Genomic DNA, 18,363 nt, shown 5'->3' with positions numbered 1-18,363 from the left:
CGGTCACAAGGCGACCCGGGTACTTCCAACTCATCCTTTCTACCACCCGGTATTGGCGGCGAGGAACGGTCTTCAAGCGGTCTCGTATCCTGAAGTTGACGGGGAGAGGGTGTAGCCAATGGTATATACCGTGGGAACGGTTTGGAAGGCCTGTTTGGGGCGGGAGGTGAGGCTGATTGCGAGGATCGTGATACGCATATGCTGATAGAACAGGCAGAGTCGGTATCCACGGTAATATTGATCTGGGTACTTGTATTTCCAGCTGAAATTGGCCCTTTATCGACGAACCATGACTGTGAGGGCTGTGAATCGGTCTTCTTCCTTTTTCCAGGGCGTTCCCTGACCGCCGGAACGTTCTCCGGCGTGAAGCCGAGGTCCTCCAGATATCTCTTCTGTTGTATCTTAATCCCGTTGGGCATGCCCTCTGTTTCTCGCCAGCGTTGAATAGCCTGATTCTTATCCCTATACCACGCATCTCTGACGAACTTTTCTTGTTGGTATAGGGCTGTTTCCTCGATCAACGCCTGTTTGGCTTCGTGAGCGACCCGCATATCTTCTAACGTATTAGCGGTCTGGAACTGCTTGTCTTTTGACTTCAACGTCATTTTGACTTTGTAACGTGAAGCGCGTTGAAGGCGTTTTTGCTTATTCGTCTGCTCTTGGGCAACGCGTTGCTGTAGGATGATCGCCTCGTTGGCAACGGCTTGTAAATCCGAGATAGCATCAACGGTATCTGAACTAAAGTGGTGCGCCTTGGCCGCCATACGGCTTGCCGCATATTTGGCCCGTGAAAATCGTTCAGCGGTAGGAAGGGAGTCCGGATATCGCGGTGTATTCGCTGCCGTGGCGTGGCCACGCAGTTTGGCGAGCACTTTGGTGCCGTCGACAGGAAACAAGCCTGTATCTTGGAAACCGCTTATTACGTGGCCAGTTGTGAAAGCCGTTTGCCAGCAGCGCTAAGTTAAGGGAAGATATATCAGTTTACCGCTAAATTAACCTGTAGATCGAAAACGACTTACTCGAATCGCAGCAACGAAATCTGAGCGGGTGAACACCGGAATACCGGTGTTTATATGCTCATGCAGGACCGCCTGCAACTCGTTTTTCAGGTGAGTGAACACGGATACGTCCATGGGCTGCATATAATGCGTTGAATGAGGCGGTAAAATAACGATCTCGATATCAAATCTGAGGCAATAATCAAGTATCTCCATGCCAAAGTGGCCGGTAAAGCCGTCGAGAAAAAGCCACCTCCAAATACGTGTTTTGGCCCGCTGTGAATTTGGATCGATTTTGGCCGCAGTGCGGTTCACAAAGTCGAATCTGACGTCAAAGTCATGACCAAACCACTCTTTCAACGTGGGAGATCCGATCGATTGCACGGCAGCAACTTCTGGCCACGAATACCGGTTGAAATGCTGTATCCAGGTGAGCTGGATATCTCCGTTGGAAAACCCCGTTTCTGACCGCGTAAAAACGATACCCTCAGGCAGATCCAGATCAAGCCAATCGCTCGTTGGCCACTTTGTGAAGATACAGAAGGGCGGTAGCGACTGCCCAACAGCGTTGCCACCGCCTATCAACGTACAACTCTCACGGTTAGCCGGATCCGCGGTGCGTGGCTTTTCATGCCTCTTTTTCGTCACGACCAATACCGGTATCCGGCCATCTCTCACACCGATTCTAGTACCACATTCGTCAGCGTTCCAGGCCGCTGAAGCCGTGATCCCAAGCTCTACCGCATGAGCCGCCGTGCGGCGATACCAGGCCTCCACAAGATCGATCTGTTGCTCCCAACTAAGGCGAGTAATCTCGACGGGTTGTTGTTTGGTAAGTCGCAGTTCCGGGTGTTTTTTACGCCAACGGCCGTACCAGTTCATTTGAATTGGACCACAGGGCGGTATACGTGACTGACGCATCAGATTGGCCGCAGATATTACGTGTTGTGAGTCGGGATATGCACCAAGTTTATCAAGCTGCATGATATACGCAACGAGAGCTTGATCTTCAGCATCAGTCAACAATGAAGGCCGCCCGCTGCGCTTTATCGATATCTTAGGAATGCCATTGATCAGGAGATTACGAGCATGCCGCTGAGTACTCGAATACGGGTAACCGTTCCTTTTACAGAACGATCGTAGCGATTCTGGCTTGGATCTGCCCTCCCGCGCGGTATCCGCCCTACTGCGGTGAGTTTCGACATATTGGGCATACATGCGGGCTCCTAAGATAGCTTGAGATTCTGGGGACGTCATGATATAGGTATATTTGCGGTAAGTGCAATTGTGTTGTTATGGAACGGGATTACACTCGGCATAAGTTAAATTGTTAACGATTTTCTAGGTAAAAAACTAATGCGGGGTGGCCCACGGTTTTTTCGAAAATCAAGGTTTTGTAACCCCCTCTTTGAGGGGGCCCACAACGAACAGCCCCCAAGTACTTCGTAAATGCCTGTTGCTTTGCGTCGTCGTGGGAAAAAGTTGTGGATTATCTTCCTGTTTAAGTGGAGTCCACAGTTGTTTCGGAAACATTCTGCCCAAAAGATTTCTGCGTGTTGAGGGTGTTTGGTGTCCAAGGTCGGGTGGTCTCCAAAAGTTGCATTAACTGGTCCTGTAGGATGTCGGATCTGTGCCTGAAGTGGCAATCCGGGAAACTGTACTAATTGGTCGTCTCGGTATAAATCGATATGCTTCTTTTCGTATATGTAGGGGTTGTTTTCCCTTGCTGCGTTGTACTGGCTCGAGGGCATGGTCTCTTCCTCGCTGGACTCTTCCTCGGAATCCTCGCTTGATTCTTGTGTTGAGGATTGATTGGTTGTCCTGATGTGGTGGGTTTGTCCCAAAGGTTCCTCATCCGATTCTCCGGAGGCATCCGAGTCCGTGAGTTCGGGTAGTTGGGTCTCTTGTCGGTGTAACTTCGTTGGTTGTCCTGTCCCTAGGGGTACTCGGTTTCCTACTGCTAGGGTTCGAGTGCCTCGGGGCTTCTGTGGGTACCATCCTGCGTCGTTTTTGGAGCTGTTGTGTACCATGCAATTGTCATCGTAGCAGGTGGTCCAGCTTATCGTGCTGTGTTGGTCAGGCCGTAATTGCTGGTGATTGGTGGCATTAAATCCTCGTGGTTTTTCGGTCTTGCCCCTAAAATCAGGGATATTTTCCTGGTTTCTCGGGCAATTTCTGGCGATGTGCCCTGTCTTGTCGCACTTGAAACATTTGCCACTTTTGGGGTCTTTACGGGGCTTCTTGTGTTGTGTGGCACTAAGGTCCATGGGTCCACTGTGGGTACCATAAACTGTACTGTAGGTCTGGGGTGCCATGTGACGGGGCTGCTGCCATCCACCATTGTTTCTGTGGTATGTGGGTTGGGGGTGTTGGTACTTGCGTCCCGTGTTGGCTTGTCGAATTGAGGTGACGAACACTCGCTGTCCGCCTTGTTTTTCCTGTCGGCGTTCGTAAATCCGGTTGTCAAATTTGATGGCAAGTTCGACGTACTCGAGGAAATCCTCGGGTCGGTCGAGCTTGGATACCTCGTCTTTTACTTCTAACTTCAGTCCCTGGTAGAACTGGAGGATCTTGGTTTCTTCGGTCATATCCAGCCTTGTTGCTAGCCTTCTGAATTCGGCTGCATAAGCGGAGGCTGACTTGGTTTGTCGTAGGTTGGCCAAGTTTCGTTCGGTCTGTCGTTTCTCATCGGGTTCCTGGAACAAGGAACGGAGGGTGCGTTCATACCCTGCGAAGGTTGAGAAAATGTCGGTAACTTCTTGGCGTCGTTCTTCGGGGGGTACATCAAGCCATTCCTGCAACAGAGGTTCGAACCAAGACAAGGCTCGTCCTCGGAGGAAAGTGGCCGCGTGTACCACCTTTTCTGTTTCACTGCGGAAAGTTTCCAAATGGAATGCTTGGTAGGTGCGTACCTGTACAAGGTACCCTTTAAGTTGTCCAGGTGTGCCATCGAATGTGGCTGGGGGGTTAAACTTGAGTCTCTCGCGCCCATCAAGAGGGGTTGAGGTAACGTTAGCACTGGCTCGGAGAGCCTGGAGTTCCTCTTGGAGTTGGGTTGCGCGGAGCGTCTGTTCGTGGAGCTCCTGGTTGGTCTGAGCAACCTGCCTACGGAGCTGGTCTTCCTCGTCATCACTGTCGCTATCGTCCTTGGGCCGAGCAGGGGCTTTTTGGGCCGCCTTGCTGCTTGTAGCCGGGGTGCTGGGAGTGTTGTTTTTAGACGTCTGGGAAGACATGTTGTCGGATACTGCTCGGTATGCTTCAAGGCAAAGTACTGAACAGGAGCAATCAAAATGTTACGATCAAGGTATCGGGGTAACCTGTTCTTATGGTAAAGTACAGTGGGTTGAAGCAACTGAGCGTCTGACTGGGTAACTGGGGTTCTCAATGACTGGGGGTGAAGTTATGATCGTTCTCAAGTAAGTATTGAGGTTAACTAGAGTTTGATTGCTGCTAAGCAATCCTAGAATCGAATCTATCTACATGGTAATGAGCGTGCCTTATATAGACTATGTTCCGAATGTGATCTCTCCTGATCTGTCACAGATCGCAGAGATCACTTCCCTTGATCTGTTGTGATCCCTCAATGATCACTGAGATCACTCTCTTGGCAATCACGTGAGGTCACGTGATTCCTTCTTATGTAATCCTCTTTCTGCCGGTCGGTGATTTCTCTGGGCGGGTGTCGTCAGGAGGGGTGTGACCCCACCTGGCCTCTCTGGTACCGGCCCAACTGTCTGGTCGTAACATTGCGATTGAGACCAAGATTTTTTAAGGCGATGAAAATTACGGTTTGGTCCAGCTGGGCGTGTGGACCGCGGCGTGGCACGTCCGCATGCACAAATTTATACCGCCGGGGCATGGCAAGCACTTCGTTACGCTACCTGTGCTGTTGGTTGCGCATTACAACTGGAGTTTGTTTTTTGCGTGTGACCGCGGCGAGAGGATTGACATGGTTCCATTCGGGCCCATATGTGGTACGTGGAAGCTTTCCGAGATATATAAGCTGCTTGCAAATTTAAGGGCGCTGGTTGACTGGGTGGACGAGTGCTTCCGAGAGTGGATGGTTCGTTTTTTTGCGGATTTGCGTTGTCAGAATGAGGCAGCAAGCGTGTTGTAAAAAATGCACACCTTTATATTTTTATAGTCTCATGGCTCATCCCTGAAGCCCGAGCTCCACAATTGAGCCTGTGGCTCAATTGCGGCTTTGCAATGTACCTGTGGGTCCATGCAAAGATCGCTTCGGTTCAGAGCGCGCTATCTTTTCCGCCAATGTAATTGGTCGAAAAGCCATGTGGCTGGTAAGGTACATGGAGCGCACGGTCCAGCTTGCGCAGCAAAGGGGTCTAGTCTGAGCACTGAGACTAGTTTGGACCCACAAGTACAATATACACTATACAGCCGCAATTGAACCACAGGCTCAATTGCGGAGCTACGGGCTTCAGGGATGAGCCCTGAGACTACTAAAAAGCCATGTGTCCGGTAAGGTATACGAAGCGCTCGGCCCTCTGCGCAGCAAGGGGGTCCTAGTTTAAATATTAAGACTATACGATTATACGCAGCAGCGGTTGAAGTTTAATATTAATATTATCAACCTTTTCCTAAGAAGGTTACAGGTAGTAAATTATCATACCTTATTACAGCCAGACTGTTAACCTGGTAAGGAAACTATTTAATACAAGTGATTAAAAAAAGCAAAGTAATTATTGGGATAATACTAACTGTCACACTGGAAGGGATATACCGACATGGAGTAAACTGTGGAACGTTAAGTTTGAGGGATGAGCCTTGAAATTAACTTTTTCCTTACTTTGTTAAACTTTGTGAGTGAAGGCCCCTTTATTCTAATTGCCTTCAATTAATTTATAACCCTACTTATATGTTAGATGTTATTCATCCAGCGCTAATATAACGACAAGGGAATGGTTTCAACCCTGATTCAATCCGTCCTAAAAGCCTGGTTTGCCCGAATATCCGCACGAAACAGCTTGTTAAAACCTTGGTTAAACTAAACGCGCGTTTCGCGATTCAACGAAACAGGTGGCTCGTAGGAGGTTCCAACTTAACAAACCGCGATTTTAGTTATGTGGCTTCTTCAGTCATGTCTGATTCAATGTAGGGTGTGATATGATACAACCCTCTTGCGCACATGTTACGTACAGCAGGGCCGAGGCGAATCTCGTTGGATTGTTAAGTACTGCAAATGTTATTTCTCTCATTTCACTCTCAGAGCTAATACCAATGATTCTAATAACGATGAACTAAATTCGTAATTCACAAATGCCACATTTCCCGCCCAACATTCTCTGTCCAGTACCCCTGTTATAAGTTATAAAAGTCCTCAATTCGGGCGCAAAACCCAGTCCTCGCCACCAAGGTAGGAATATCCAGCTTTCGAAACCATGATTGAGCCAATTGCCGTTATTGGTTTGGCCAACCGCTTTCCTGGCGGCGCAGACACCCCCGCACGGCTATGGACCATCCTCAAGGATGCGGCCTCCGCCGAGGCGGCGGACCTCTCCCGTGAGCCCCCGCCAGGTCGGATGAACTTGCGCAAGTTTTATCATCCGGACGGAGACAGACACGGCCGCACACCCGTCGGTAAGGCATACTTCCTATCGGAAGATCTGGACCCGGCCCTCTTCGACGCTTCATTTTTTGGCATCAGCCCCCTCGAGGCGGAAGCAATGGACCCGCAACAGCGCATGCTACTCGAGACGGTGTACGAGGCGAGCGAGAGTGCGGGTATGCCACTGGATAAACTCAAGGCGGCCAACTGCGCCGTGTACGTCGGCGCCATGACGGCCGACTACGCTGAACTCCCGACGCGCGACGTCGAGGACGTCTCTACCTACATGGCCTCGGGTACGTCGCGCGCGGTATTGGCGAACCGCATATCTCACTTTTTCGACCTTCGCGGACCATCTGTCTGCCTGGACACCGCCTGTTCTTCGTCTCTGGTTGCCCTTCACCTCGCGTGTCAGGACCTCCGGACGGGTTGTGCGGACATGGCGGTCGTGGCCGGGTCCTGCCTCATCCTCAGCCCGGACATGTTTATCAGCGAATCCAAACTGCACATGCTGTCGCCTACCGGCCACTGTCGAATGTGGGACTCGAGCGCGGACGGATACGCGAGGGGCGAAGGGGCCGCCGCGCTGTTTCTAAAGCCTCTCAGCAGGGCGTTGGCAGACGGTGATCCGGTGCACGGTGTTATCAGGGCCTCGGGTGTCAACTCTGATGGCCGCACTCCGGGCATTACTATGCCTAGTTATCGGGCACAGGCACGACTAATAAAGGACGTGTACAAGTCGGCTGGTCTCAACCCACTCAAACCGGAAGATCGATGCCAGTATTTCGAAGCGTATGTTGCTAGTTCTAGTACAAAAGTCGCCCCACGTTCCATGCTTTTGCTTTGTTACGAACCCTAGTTTTTATGTCTGCTGTCCCACCCGCACAACTTTTGCTAACGTCAAGCCTTTTTTCCCCTTTTGTCAATACAGTCACGGCACAGGTACGCAAGCCGGCGACCCGGTCGAGGCCCATGGCGTCTTTGATGCCTTCTTCTCCACCGAGAGCGATGGCGGTGAACCCGATGACTTCTTCTCTACTGGCAGTCACGAGGTTAGCGATGGCCGCCTGGAGGATGATGATGGGAAGCAGCTGCTGGTCGGCTCCATCAAAACCGTGCTGGGCCATTTGGAAGGGTGCGCGGGCCTGGCGGGCATCATCAAGGTGTTGCTGGCTATGAAGCACGGAGTCGTGCCGCCAAACAAGCACTTTGTGAAGCTCAACCCCAAGATCGTCCAGTTCAGCCACCGGCTGCGTGTACCGACCGAGGCCCTGGCCTGGCCCGACCCTGGCGGTCCGGGAGGGACAAGGCGTGCGAGCGTCAACAGCTTCGGGTTCGGCGGAACCAACGCGCACGTCATCGTCGAGGGGTTCCATGGCGGCGTGGCGGCTGTGGCGGGTTTGCAAGAAAAAAGAGATTGCCCGTCACCATTGCTGTCAACACAGCTCCTGCTTAGCGCCCGCAGCGAGACCTCGCTGCGGAGGTACGCTCAACGATTGGCCAGCTACCTCGAACAGAACCAAGACCTCAACATGGGAGATCTGGCTTGGATACTGCGAACACGCAGAAATCAGTTCCCCGTGCGGCTGGCAATCTCAGGCGCATCCAATGACGAGCTGCAAAAGGCCCTGCAAACGGCAGCTGTTGACAAGTCAGTCGAATGCATCCACGCCCCTCCACAGCCCCTCGTCTCACCGTCAGAGGGCCTTGGGCTGCTTGGTGTCTTCACCGGCCAAGGGGCGCAATGGCCGGCCATGGGGAGAGAGCTTATTCTACAAGAGCCTGTGTTCCGCAGGTCGATCGAGGCATGTGAAGCTGCCTTGTCCAACCTACCCGACGCACCGGATTGGTCCCTCAAGGCGGAGCTCCTAAAAACCGACCAAGAAGACAGCCGCATGTCCGAGGCGGTGCTTGCGCAGCCCGCCACGACCGCTGTCGAGATCGGCCTGGTCGACGTGCTGGCGTCGAAAGGTATCCGCTTTGCCGCCGTGGTGGGCCATTCCTCGGGCGAAATGGCCGCATTGTACGCGGCGGGGTTTCTGTCACTGCAGGATGCCGTGCGAATCGCGTACTACCGTGGATTGCACGCATCGAGGTTGGCTAATGACAACGGTGCCATGCTGGCCGTGGGTCTGTCATGGGACGCCGCGGCCCGCTTTTGTGATGGCGACAGGTTTAGAGGCAGGCTCTGGCGGGCCGCAAAGAATTCGCCGTCGAGCGTGACCTTGTCGGGGGATGCTGGTGCGGTGGCGGAAGCAGAAGCGGTCTTGAAGGCACAAAACACAACAGCTCGCAGGCTCAAGACAGACAAGGCCTACCACTCTCCTCACATGCAGGCTTGTGCGGACGCCTATCTAGATTCCCTCAGGGCTTGTGGGATAAAGCCAAGGGTGCCCGCACGCAGAGACTGCGTCTGGATCTCCAGCGTCGACGGCCACGCCAACAGATACTGGGCGAGTCGTAACGGCGACGACGGCACCGCGGAGCTTCTGACCTCACTCGCCGGCCCTTATTGGAACGAGAACCTGGTCAAGCCCGTCCTGTTCGAGGACGCCATCGTCGCTGCACTAACTAACGGAGGCCCCTTTGACGCATGTATTGAGGTTGGCCCGCATCCGGCCCTCAAGGGTCCGGTTGGCCAGTCCATCCAGCCACATCTGCCCCGTCGCAAAGCCTTGCCTTATTGCGGGGCTCTGAACCGCGGCGAAAACGGCCTTGTTAGCATCTCCAAGGCTTTGGGGCTCCTGTGGTGTCGGTTCGGCAGCACAGCTGTCGACTTTACCAAGGGACCGAGAGGGGAGGACAGCAAGCACCAAGTACTGCCCGAACTCCCTCCATACGCCTGGGACCACGACGAAAACATGTTTTGGCGCGAGTCGCGAATTTCGCGAAACCACCGACTGCGCGAAGCACCAGAGACAATACGGCCCAATCCCTCCTCATTCCGTGAGACCCTCATCGGTCAGCGGTGCCCGGACGACTCGGACTGGGAGCCTCGGTGGCGCAACTTTTTCAGCCTCAAGGACATGCCGTGGCTGCGCGGACATTCCTTCCAGGGTGCCGCGCTGTTCCCGGGCATGGGCTACATCGTCATGATTGACGAGGTGTCACGGCACCTGGCGGCTTTCTGCGGCGCAGGTGGCCATCGACTCGTGTCCATGGAGGCCTATGGGTTGACTTTGGAGCGTACTTTGTACGTGCCGGATGGAGGCAGCCCAGTTGAGGTTGTCACCTCGGCCAAGGTATCACAGAGGACGCAGGCCAAAGGGCAGCAATCGTCCATCGTCGAGGCTGAGATTACCTTTTACATCTGCACAAACCCCAACACTGGTGATCTTGTGCGAACAGCCTTTTGCTCTGTGCACCTGACCTTGGGCGACGAAACGACTGCGGCTCTGGGTGTTGCAACCGTCATTCCAGCTCGCAGCATACCCGAGAAGCTAACCTCCCAGGTTGACATCGAAGGCTTTTACAGCTGCTTGAGGGGGTTGAGTCTCGAGTACGGCGGCCCCTTTCGCCGTCTCGACTCCCTGAAACGTCGTCACAGAGCTGCCACGGGCGTCGCGTCGTGGGATAGAGCTGAGATTCTCGACGGATGGGGAGACCAGTTGCACCCGGCACTGCTTGATACCGGTATCCAACCACTGCTGGGGGCAATGGCGGACCCGCGGACCGAGAAGCTGTGGACTGCATATATGCCGCAAAGGATAGACAGGATTTTGGTGGATCCGAACCGTTCTGCGCTGATCTCGGATCAGTCTTTGTCCAGAGTCGAACTTGTCGCCGACGCCAACATCACCATGGAGGACCATACAAAGCTTGAAGGCGACGTCACCATGTACATCCTAGGGCGGAGGCCCGGTGACCTCCGACCTCTGGTTCAGATCGAGGGTCTACGGTTGGCCGCACTAAACAGGGCCGCGCCGTCCAACGACCGTCTTCTCTTCAGTGCGACAGTCTGGCAGCCCGACATCATGGTTGGCGAGAATGAATTCCCAATTAACTACAACCCACCACAAGATTCATTGATTGAAGCGGCAGAGCGCGTCTCCTTGTTTGTTTGCCAAACCATCGTGTCCGAGGCAGAAGCCGTTGGCGTCAGTAACCTCAAGCCGCACGAGCAGCTTTTTGTCGAACAATCACGCAACCTGATGGTGTCGGCGCGAAACGGTCAACTCTACCCGTGCGAGGCCTGGTGGCTTGCCCAGGACACCAGAGAAACAATCGAGATGATACTGGAGCAGCACAAACACCAGATTGATTTCCGTGTTCTCAAGGCGGTGAACGATGAAATAGGTCCTGTTTTCCGCAACGAAAAGAGCATGTTGGAGGTCCTTTTCGCCAACGACATGCTGAGCGAGTTCTACCGCGAGGGCCTGGGCCTGCGAAACACCCAGAGGCAGGTGTCCGAGTATATAAAAGCCATATCGCATCGATTTCCCAACGCCGATATTCTCGAGCTGGGAGCTGGCACCGGGGCAACCATGCTCGCGACTTTGGATGCCATTGGTCCAGACGTCCAGGGGTCGTACACGTTTACCGACGTGTCCATGGGGTTTTTCCCGACGGCGAAACAGCGAGTCCAAGATGCCGGTCACGACCTTGACCGCATGGCATTCAGGCTTCTGGACATCACATTGCCGTTTGAGGACCAGGGCTTCTCTGACGACATAAAATACGACGTTATAATTGCCGCAAACGTGATCCACGTCGCCCCGGATATCTCGGCCGCCCTGGTCCGCATCAGGTCCCTGCTGAAGCCAGGTGGCTTTCTTGTCGCCGTGGAGCCAACATCACATTTGGCGCGTATCCAGGTCATCATGGGCGGACTAGATGGTTGGTGGCAGGCCCAGGATCGTGAGTGCCGCATGGGAAGGGGACCACTGCTCAGCGAGGAGGCCTGGGATATCAAGCTGCGTGAGGCGGGCTTTTCTGGCCTGGATGTGTTCAAGGGCGACCAGCCGGACGGGCGCCTGCGTACCTGCACATCGTTTGTGACGCAGGCTGTGAACGGCAACATCATGGCACTCAGGGACCCACTGGGTCACGGCCATGGTCTAGTCGATGAGGTGCAATTAGTTATCGTTGGAGGCGGGGCCACTTTGTCACACCATGTCGAAAACCATCTCCAACCGTTGGGGATACGCCGCAAACCAGTCTTTATCGCCGATGTTCGAAACACAAGCCCTCAAACTCTGCCCCAGGGTGCCACTGTTCTTTTGCTGTCCGAACTAGACAGGCCTCACTTCAAACTTGAGCAAGACGGAAATGCGCCATTAACCACCGTTGACGATTCCGTGCTGGACGGATTAAAATGCCTCTTTTCGAGCGCCGCCGCAGTTCTTGCAGTAACAAAGAATGCGCAGTCAAACAATCCGTTTTCGCGCATGATCAACGGCCTGGCACGTGGCTTGCGTACCGAACACCGGTCACTGCGGATCCAGGTCGTGGATATAGACGAGTGCCAGGAGTCGCAACCCAGCGCCAGCCCAGGCTGCCTCGGCGCCAGAATGCTTGTAGAACTCCTGCTCCGCCTGGTCTTGACACCTGCCATGGTTAAAGATGATGATATTTGCTGGACCGATGAGACGGAGCTGCGGGTTCGAGGGGACAAACTATTTATCCCGCGCATCCGGCATGACCGCGAGCGCAACGACCGAATCAATTCGGGCCGACGCTCAATTACCAAAATCGTATCCATGGCGGAGAGCACCGTCGAAGTGCGGCCATCTCTTTCGCGCAAGGCCCGAGGTACCGCTGCAGAGCAGCTTCCCAGTTCAGCTTGCTCCGGCTTTGAGCTGTTCTCGAGGCCGAGGATCGAGTGGGCAAGTTCCGATAATATCGCGATCGACGTTTGTCTCTCCACACTGGTGCCTGTGGCAAGCGTCGACCCCCTGCATACGCCCCTGTACCTCGCGTTGGGGGTGGCCCAATCGAGGTCTGTTTTAGCGTTGCTCCCACTGAACGCGTCAGTGGTGTGGGTCCCTGCCCACCACACGCTTCCAATTGATGAGGGGGACGGCAAGATGGCCAAAGAGCTTGCCAAAGCCTTGGCAGGTCTCGACCAGAGTCTATCAAGTTATGCACATGCTGCTCTTGCACTCGTCGGGATTTCATTGCTGGCAGCCACCTGGCTGCGCCTGGCTCCACGCGGCCATGTTGTCTGGATGCACGGAGAATTCCCCGACGTTGTCGTGCAAATATTTGAGCGCACCGCCACCAAAAAGGGCGTCCGTATTTTCCGCACTTCGACTTCATCATTGATTTCTCCCCCCGGTTCCCGCGTCAAACTTCTGCACCCCCACACACCGGCGAGAGTGATCCGCGACGCGCTGCCTGGACGGGTCGCTGCTATAATCACGGCCGGGCCACCCGACGAAGGACCTGACAAGCTGCCACCCAGCTACCAGTCAGCCGTCCAAGTCGAGAAACTAATCTGCGGATCGATTTTCAGCCCTCCCGGGGTGCCCGAGTGGGAATATGCCCAGGGCGCTTCGACCGAACATCATTTCGATGTGCTTGATTTGAAATCCGCCGTTGAGAGTGCAAGTGGCATAGCCGGTGAGGCCATGGCAATTGTAACCAAGACGTACACGCTCGGAAATCTCGAGGAACTGGCCCTTGACCAAGAATTCTCAATCCCAACGCTAGATTGGCAAAAGGATAAGTTGAAAAGGTAAATCCGTTTTAAATCCCTTGGATCTCATTGACGAGTTTTTATGAGCTGACTGCGCATCATGATCAAAATAGACCGCAACCACAAGAGAATGGCCAAGTCGCGTGCCGCGTCCAACCGTTGGTTGGGAGTCATCTTTTCCGACCCGACCGAAGCTACCTCCTGGTCGGACTCACAGGTGAGGTCGGCCTCTCTCTAGCCACCTGGATGATACGCCAGGGCGGCGCCAGACACCTTGTGCTGGCGAGCCGCCATCCCTCCGTCAGTCATGACTTTGTTCGGGATATGGCCGATAGGTACGACGCCAAAGTAGTCGTGCGCGCCATGGACGTTGGCGACTTTGCCAGTGTTCAGCAGACAATCCACGACATCAGTAACGATGCAGCCTTGCCACCACTCGCCGGCGTTTGCAATGGTGCCATGGTGCTTGATGACGGTCTCTTTCGCAGCCTTGGTGTGAACCAAGTAGTCGCAGCACTCAAGCCCAAAGCCGATGGCAGCCTAAACCTCGATCGGGCCCTTGCGCAGCTGGAGAGAGAAAGCGGCCCTCTCGACTTCTTTATCATGACTGGCTCCACCGGCAGCGTCATTGGTACTCCGGGCCAGTCCAACTACCACATGGCAAACCTGTTCATGACATGCCTTGCTGTAGACCGCAGACGCAGGGGTCTGGCTGGTTCCGTCCTCGATATCGGGCTCATTTCGGAGCTGGGTTACGTGGCGCGCCAGGAGGCCTCGGTCCATCGAAATATGTGTAGCATGAACGTGTTGGCCATGTCGGAGGACGAGCTTCACGTGATATTTGCAGAGGCAATCGTTGCCGGCCGTGCCAGCCAGGAGACTATCGGCGATGTGGAGGTTATTACTGGTCTCCGGGAGAGCCGCAACGAGGCGGATCGGCCGTTCTGGGCAGCCGAACCTCGATTTTCCTTCTTCGTCAAAGGAAAGCCAAGCGCAGCTATTCTGGGCCACGGTGTCTCTCAAGTTACGGGAGATGCTGAAAGTATGGGTTCTTCGCCCCTCGACGATCTCCGCGCCACACTGGCAACCATCTCTGCGACCATGGATGAGGCGACGCTTATTGTCAGGATCAAGGCAGCGCTGGCACAAAAGCTAGAGAACTTGCTGCAGCTTCAACCCGGCTCCATCAACATGGATGGGTCACTGATCAGTCTCGGCATTGATTCATTGCTAGCCATGGAAGTTGGCTCGTGGCTGCGCAATACCGTCGGCGCAGAGGTCTCGGTATTGCAGATCCTTGGGGGTGCCACTGGTGAATCCATCTGCTCGTCCTCTGCCGCCAGCTTGTTGTCAAAGGTCAGAGCCTCTGCAGAGAAAGTTACCACTGTCGACTTGTCGCCGGCTCCTGACACTAGTCAGAAGGTCGGGGCCGCTGTAATCCCCAAGCTTCAAACTTGCCTCCAAAGCACCGACATGGACGTTTTCTCGTCTCCAAACGCATCCACAACAAAAGCCACAGACGCCAATGAAAGCTCGCCTGCGGCTACCACGCCCTTGACGACACTATCCCAGACTTCAGACTCAAAGACTGACGACCTCGCTCTTCATCCCAACAAGAATGGGGAAGGGACGAATTCAAGCCAGCCCTCTGCTGTCGAACGGACGGTTCGAATGTCTTTTGGTCAAGAGCGCTTGTGGTTTATGCATCAGTTTCTGCAGGACCCGACCACGTATAACGAGACGGCCATGTACGAGTTGAATGGATATCTGGACCACAAAAGGCTGCAAAAAGCGTTTGACAAGATTACGCGACGCCACGAGATTCTCAGGACCAGCTTTTACACTGACCCCGATACGGATTTTCCAATGCAGACCGTTAGGGCCGTCTCAGCCTGTACTTTTCGTTTCGTGGATGCAAACGGAGGCTTTGATGAACATGCCAATGTTATAGATTCAGAGTACAAAGCCATTAGGGAGCGCCACTGGGACCTCGAGAACGGGGTCTGCACAGGCGTGACACTGATCAGGCTAACCCACGACCGACACATGTTCATAATTGGCAGCCACCATATTGTTATGGACGGTATGACTTGGATCATACTTTTGCGCGACTTGTCCAGGGAATACGAACTCGATGGAGGGCCGGCATCGATACCATCTCCTCCTCCCCTCCAGTACGCAGACTTTGCAGTCCGCCAACGCCATCTGGTTGAGGAGGGACGTTTTGCCGACGACGTCCGGTTCTGGGCCCAAGAAGTAGGCCACAGAGGCAGCATGGCTATGCCACTGCTCCCCATGGCTCGCGTCTCGACCCGGCAACCGACCGACAGCTACAAAAACGCCACTTCCGAGCGCATGCTCACGAGCGTTCTAGTCTCTAGTGTCCGCCGAGCAAGCAGCTCGCTGCAGATAACACCTTTTCATTTCCACCTTGGCGTTTTGGCGATTCTTGTCTGCCGTCTTTCGCGCATGGATGAGGTTTGCATCGGCATCTGCGATTCGGGGCGGGGCATGCGCAACGAGGGCGAGCCCGACTTCTCCGGCACGGCAGGTTTCTTCATCAACTTTGCACCGATAGTCCTGTCTATTTCTCCTGACGGCGACCAGAGCCAAAATACATTCGCTGCCCTCTCCAAGAGGGTCTCGTCCAAGGCCTTCGCAGCCCTTTCGCACGCCGGCGTCCCGTTCGACGCACTGCTAGACCAACTCAAAGTTCCACGCACCTCACGGCACAGCCCGCTTTTCCAAGTGGTCATCAACTACCGCCTAGGCGCGCTGTCCCATGGTGACATCGCCGGGTGCCAGGTCAAATATGTTCGGTCGCATGGCAGCAGGAACCCATATGATCTATGTGTCAACATCAGCGAGTCTCCCAACGGCGATTGTCTGATCGAAGTGGTGATGCGGGAGTCGCTCTACTCCGCCGACGCCGCCGAGAGCGTCCTTGGGTCCTACTGCCGGCTGCTTGAGATGGCCAGTCAGAGCCAGCACATGACCATCGATAATCTGGAGATTTCGGATTCCTTGTCTGCCCCCAGACCTTCCATTCCGGCTACACTGCAAGACGCCACCGAACACCCAGTCTGGGCATCGACGATTTCCCGACAAATAGATAATGCAGCAGACGAGTATCGCGACGCCCCCGCAATATCGGATGGAGACCAAACTTTGACGTACTGCGAACTGATGAGGAAGGTAGACAACATTTGTGAATTACTTCTGAAAACAAAGACTGCTTCAGAAGATGATAATTTCGTCTGTGTGCTACTCTTTGAGCCTTCAGCAGATTACATTGCAGCGCTTCTGGCTGTCCTGAGGGTTGCTGGGGTTGCCGTGCCCATCGACCCAAGAAACCACAAAGAAAGAATGGCTGTAATGGTTGGCGACTGCAAACCTACCGTCATCCTCCATCACAGCCAAACGGCTGAGGTCGCATCGTGGCTGTCGAGCAAATCTTCGGACTCCAAGCTCGAGCTTGTAGATACATCTTTGGCAACGTCTGCGCCACGGGCAAGAATTGTCAACAGATCAACACCAGACGCTCCGGCCATGATAATATACACTAGTGGTACCACCGGGACGCCAAAGGGCGCCATATTAACGCAGGGCAACTATGTGGCCATTTCAGGCTCGATAGCGCGCGCCCTCGCCCTGCGCCACGGCTCCGAGTCGGTCCTGCAGCAGAGCTCGCCCGGATTCGACATGTCCCAGGTCCAAATCTTTCCTTGCCTTGCCACAGGAAGCCGGCTGGTGATTGCCTCTCGCGCCCAAAGGGCCGACCCGGCCGCGCTCGCTCTGCTCATGGAGAGGGAAAAAGTCACAGTCATGACCGGGACGCAGACCGAGGTCATGCAGATACTTCAGGCCCGTGACGACCCGCGCGACGCCGGCTGTGATGACGGCGAAGAGCAAATCATCAAGCGGTGCAGACACTTGCAAACCGTGGGCGTCGGTGGCGAACCCTTTTCAGCGCAGCTGGCCGCGCAGTTTGTGCTTTTGGAAAATGCCACAGGCAGGAGGCTTGACGTCTTCAACATGTACGGCCCCACCGAGACGTGCATGATTAGCAACATTGGTCGCATTGAGTACTGGGGTAATCACAGGGATGAGGAAAGCCGATCATGGCCTGTCGGCCCTCCGTTTGCCAATGCCCGTGTTTATATCCTCGACCAAGCGGGTAGGACCGTCCCCAGTGGCAGTTCTGGAGAGATATACATCGCCGGCGAGGGCGTTGGCCTCGGATACTTGGGTCGAGCGGACCTGACCCGTGCATCTTTTGTCGCGGATACCTTTGGTCCCGGCAACACAAAGATGTACCGGACCGGAGACTCGGGCTTTCTCGACCCGGACGGCTCACTCGTCATCCTCGGACGGATCCAGGACGACTCCCAGGTTAAGATCCGTGGCATCCGCATTGAGCTCGACGAAGTCTCGTCCGTAATAGTCAGATCGTCTGGAGGAAGAGTTTCCCAAGCGATTACCACGGTTCGCGGAACTGGCGAAAATAAGATGATGGTCTCATTCGCCGTCCTTAATGAGGGCAGCAAGGAAGATAGGAAAGACAGCGATGCTGCCTTCCTCGCGGCTCTGGCGTCGTCTCTTCCCCTTCCCAGTTACATGTGTCCTGCCGCCATCCTGCCTCTGCAGAAATTTCCAACAACAGCCAGCGGGAAGCTCGACCGTGCTTCCCTGGACCGAATCCAACTTCCGCCTACGGCTCCCACTAAACCAACCAGCAACACTGGCGACTCCAAGCTACTAGAGATGGAGAATGAGCTGCTGTGCATTTGGATGGATTTACTCCCAGATTTACCAAACCAGGGTGTATTGTCCCCCGGGTACACCCCCGACACCGACTTTTTTCGCTTGGGCGGGAATTCCACCACACTCGTGGCCTTGCGTAACGCCATTCGGCGGCGTTGGGGTATAAACGTTCCCCTACTAAAGCTGTTCGAGGCCACAACTTTACGCTCGATGACCGCTTTAATTACAAAATCAAGATCATGTTAGATTTAAACTATCTGGGTTGGTTTGATAATCAAATAAAACTTTCAGATTGTGCAAGAGAAAAATAATAAAAAATAATCTTCATTTATCGGGATATGTCTCAAATGTGATACTTGTTATTATCCCCACGATTTCCTTTTTTAAGAAGAAAATAT

General features: G+C 54.3%; 2 protein-coding genes across 2 annotated transcripts; both read left to right on the top strand.

The window, feature by feature from the left end:
• Window positions 1-4,830: 4,830 nt before the first annotated feature.
• Window positions 4,831-5,181, top strand: MGG_18092 (uncharacterized protein; the record flags this gene model as incomplete). The annotated part of the gene is made up of 2 exons (XM_003721454.1): window positions 4,831-5,061; window positions 5,143-5,181. 2 exons carry the CDS (start codon window positions 4,831-4,833, stop codon window positions 5,179-5,181), a joined length of 270 nt encoding a protein of 89 aa, XP_003721502.1.
• Window positions 5,182-6,397: 1,216 nt separating this feature from the next.
• MGG_09589 (polyketide synthase) lies at window positions 6,398-18,291 on the top strand (the record flags this gene model as incomplete). The annotated part of the gene is made up of 3 exons (XM_003721453.1): window positions 6,398-7,356; window positions 7,496-13,240; window positions 13,315-18,291. 3 exons carry the CDS (start codon window positions 6,398-6,400, stop codon window positions 18,209-18,211), a joined length of 11,601 nt encoding a protein of 3,866 aa, XP_003721501.1. The 3' UTR covers window positions 18,212-18,291.
• Window positions 18,292-18,363: the final 72 nt, after the last annotated feature.

The sequence above is a fragment of the Pyricularia oryzae genome, chromosome 7 (genome assembly GCF_000002495.2).
Source record: "Pyricularia oryzae 70-15 chromosome 7, whole genome shotgun sequence".
In the NCBI taxonomy this organism is placed as follows: domain Eukaryota; kingdom Fungi; phylum Ascomycota; class Sordariomycetes; order Magnaporthales; family Pyriculariaceae; genus Pyricularia; species Pyricularia oryzae.
This window is presented reverse-complemented; position numbering and strand designations above follow the sequence as displayed.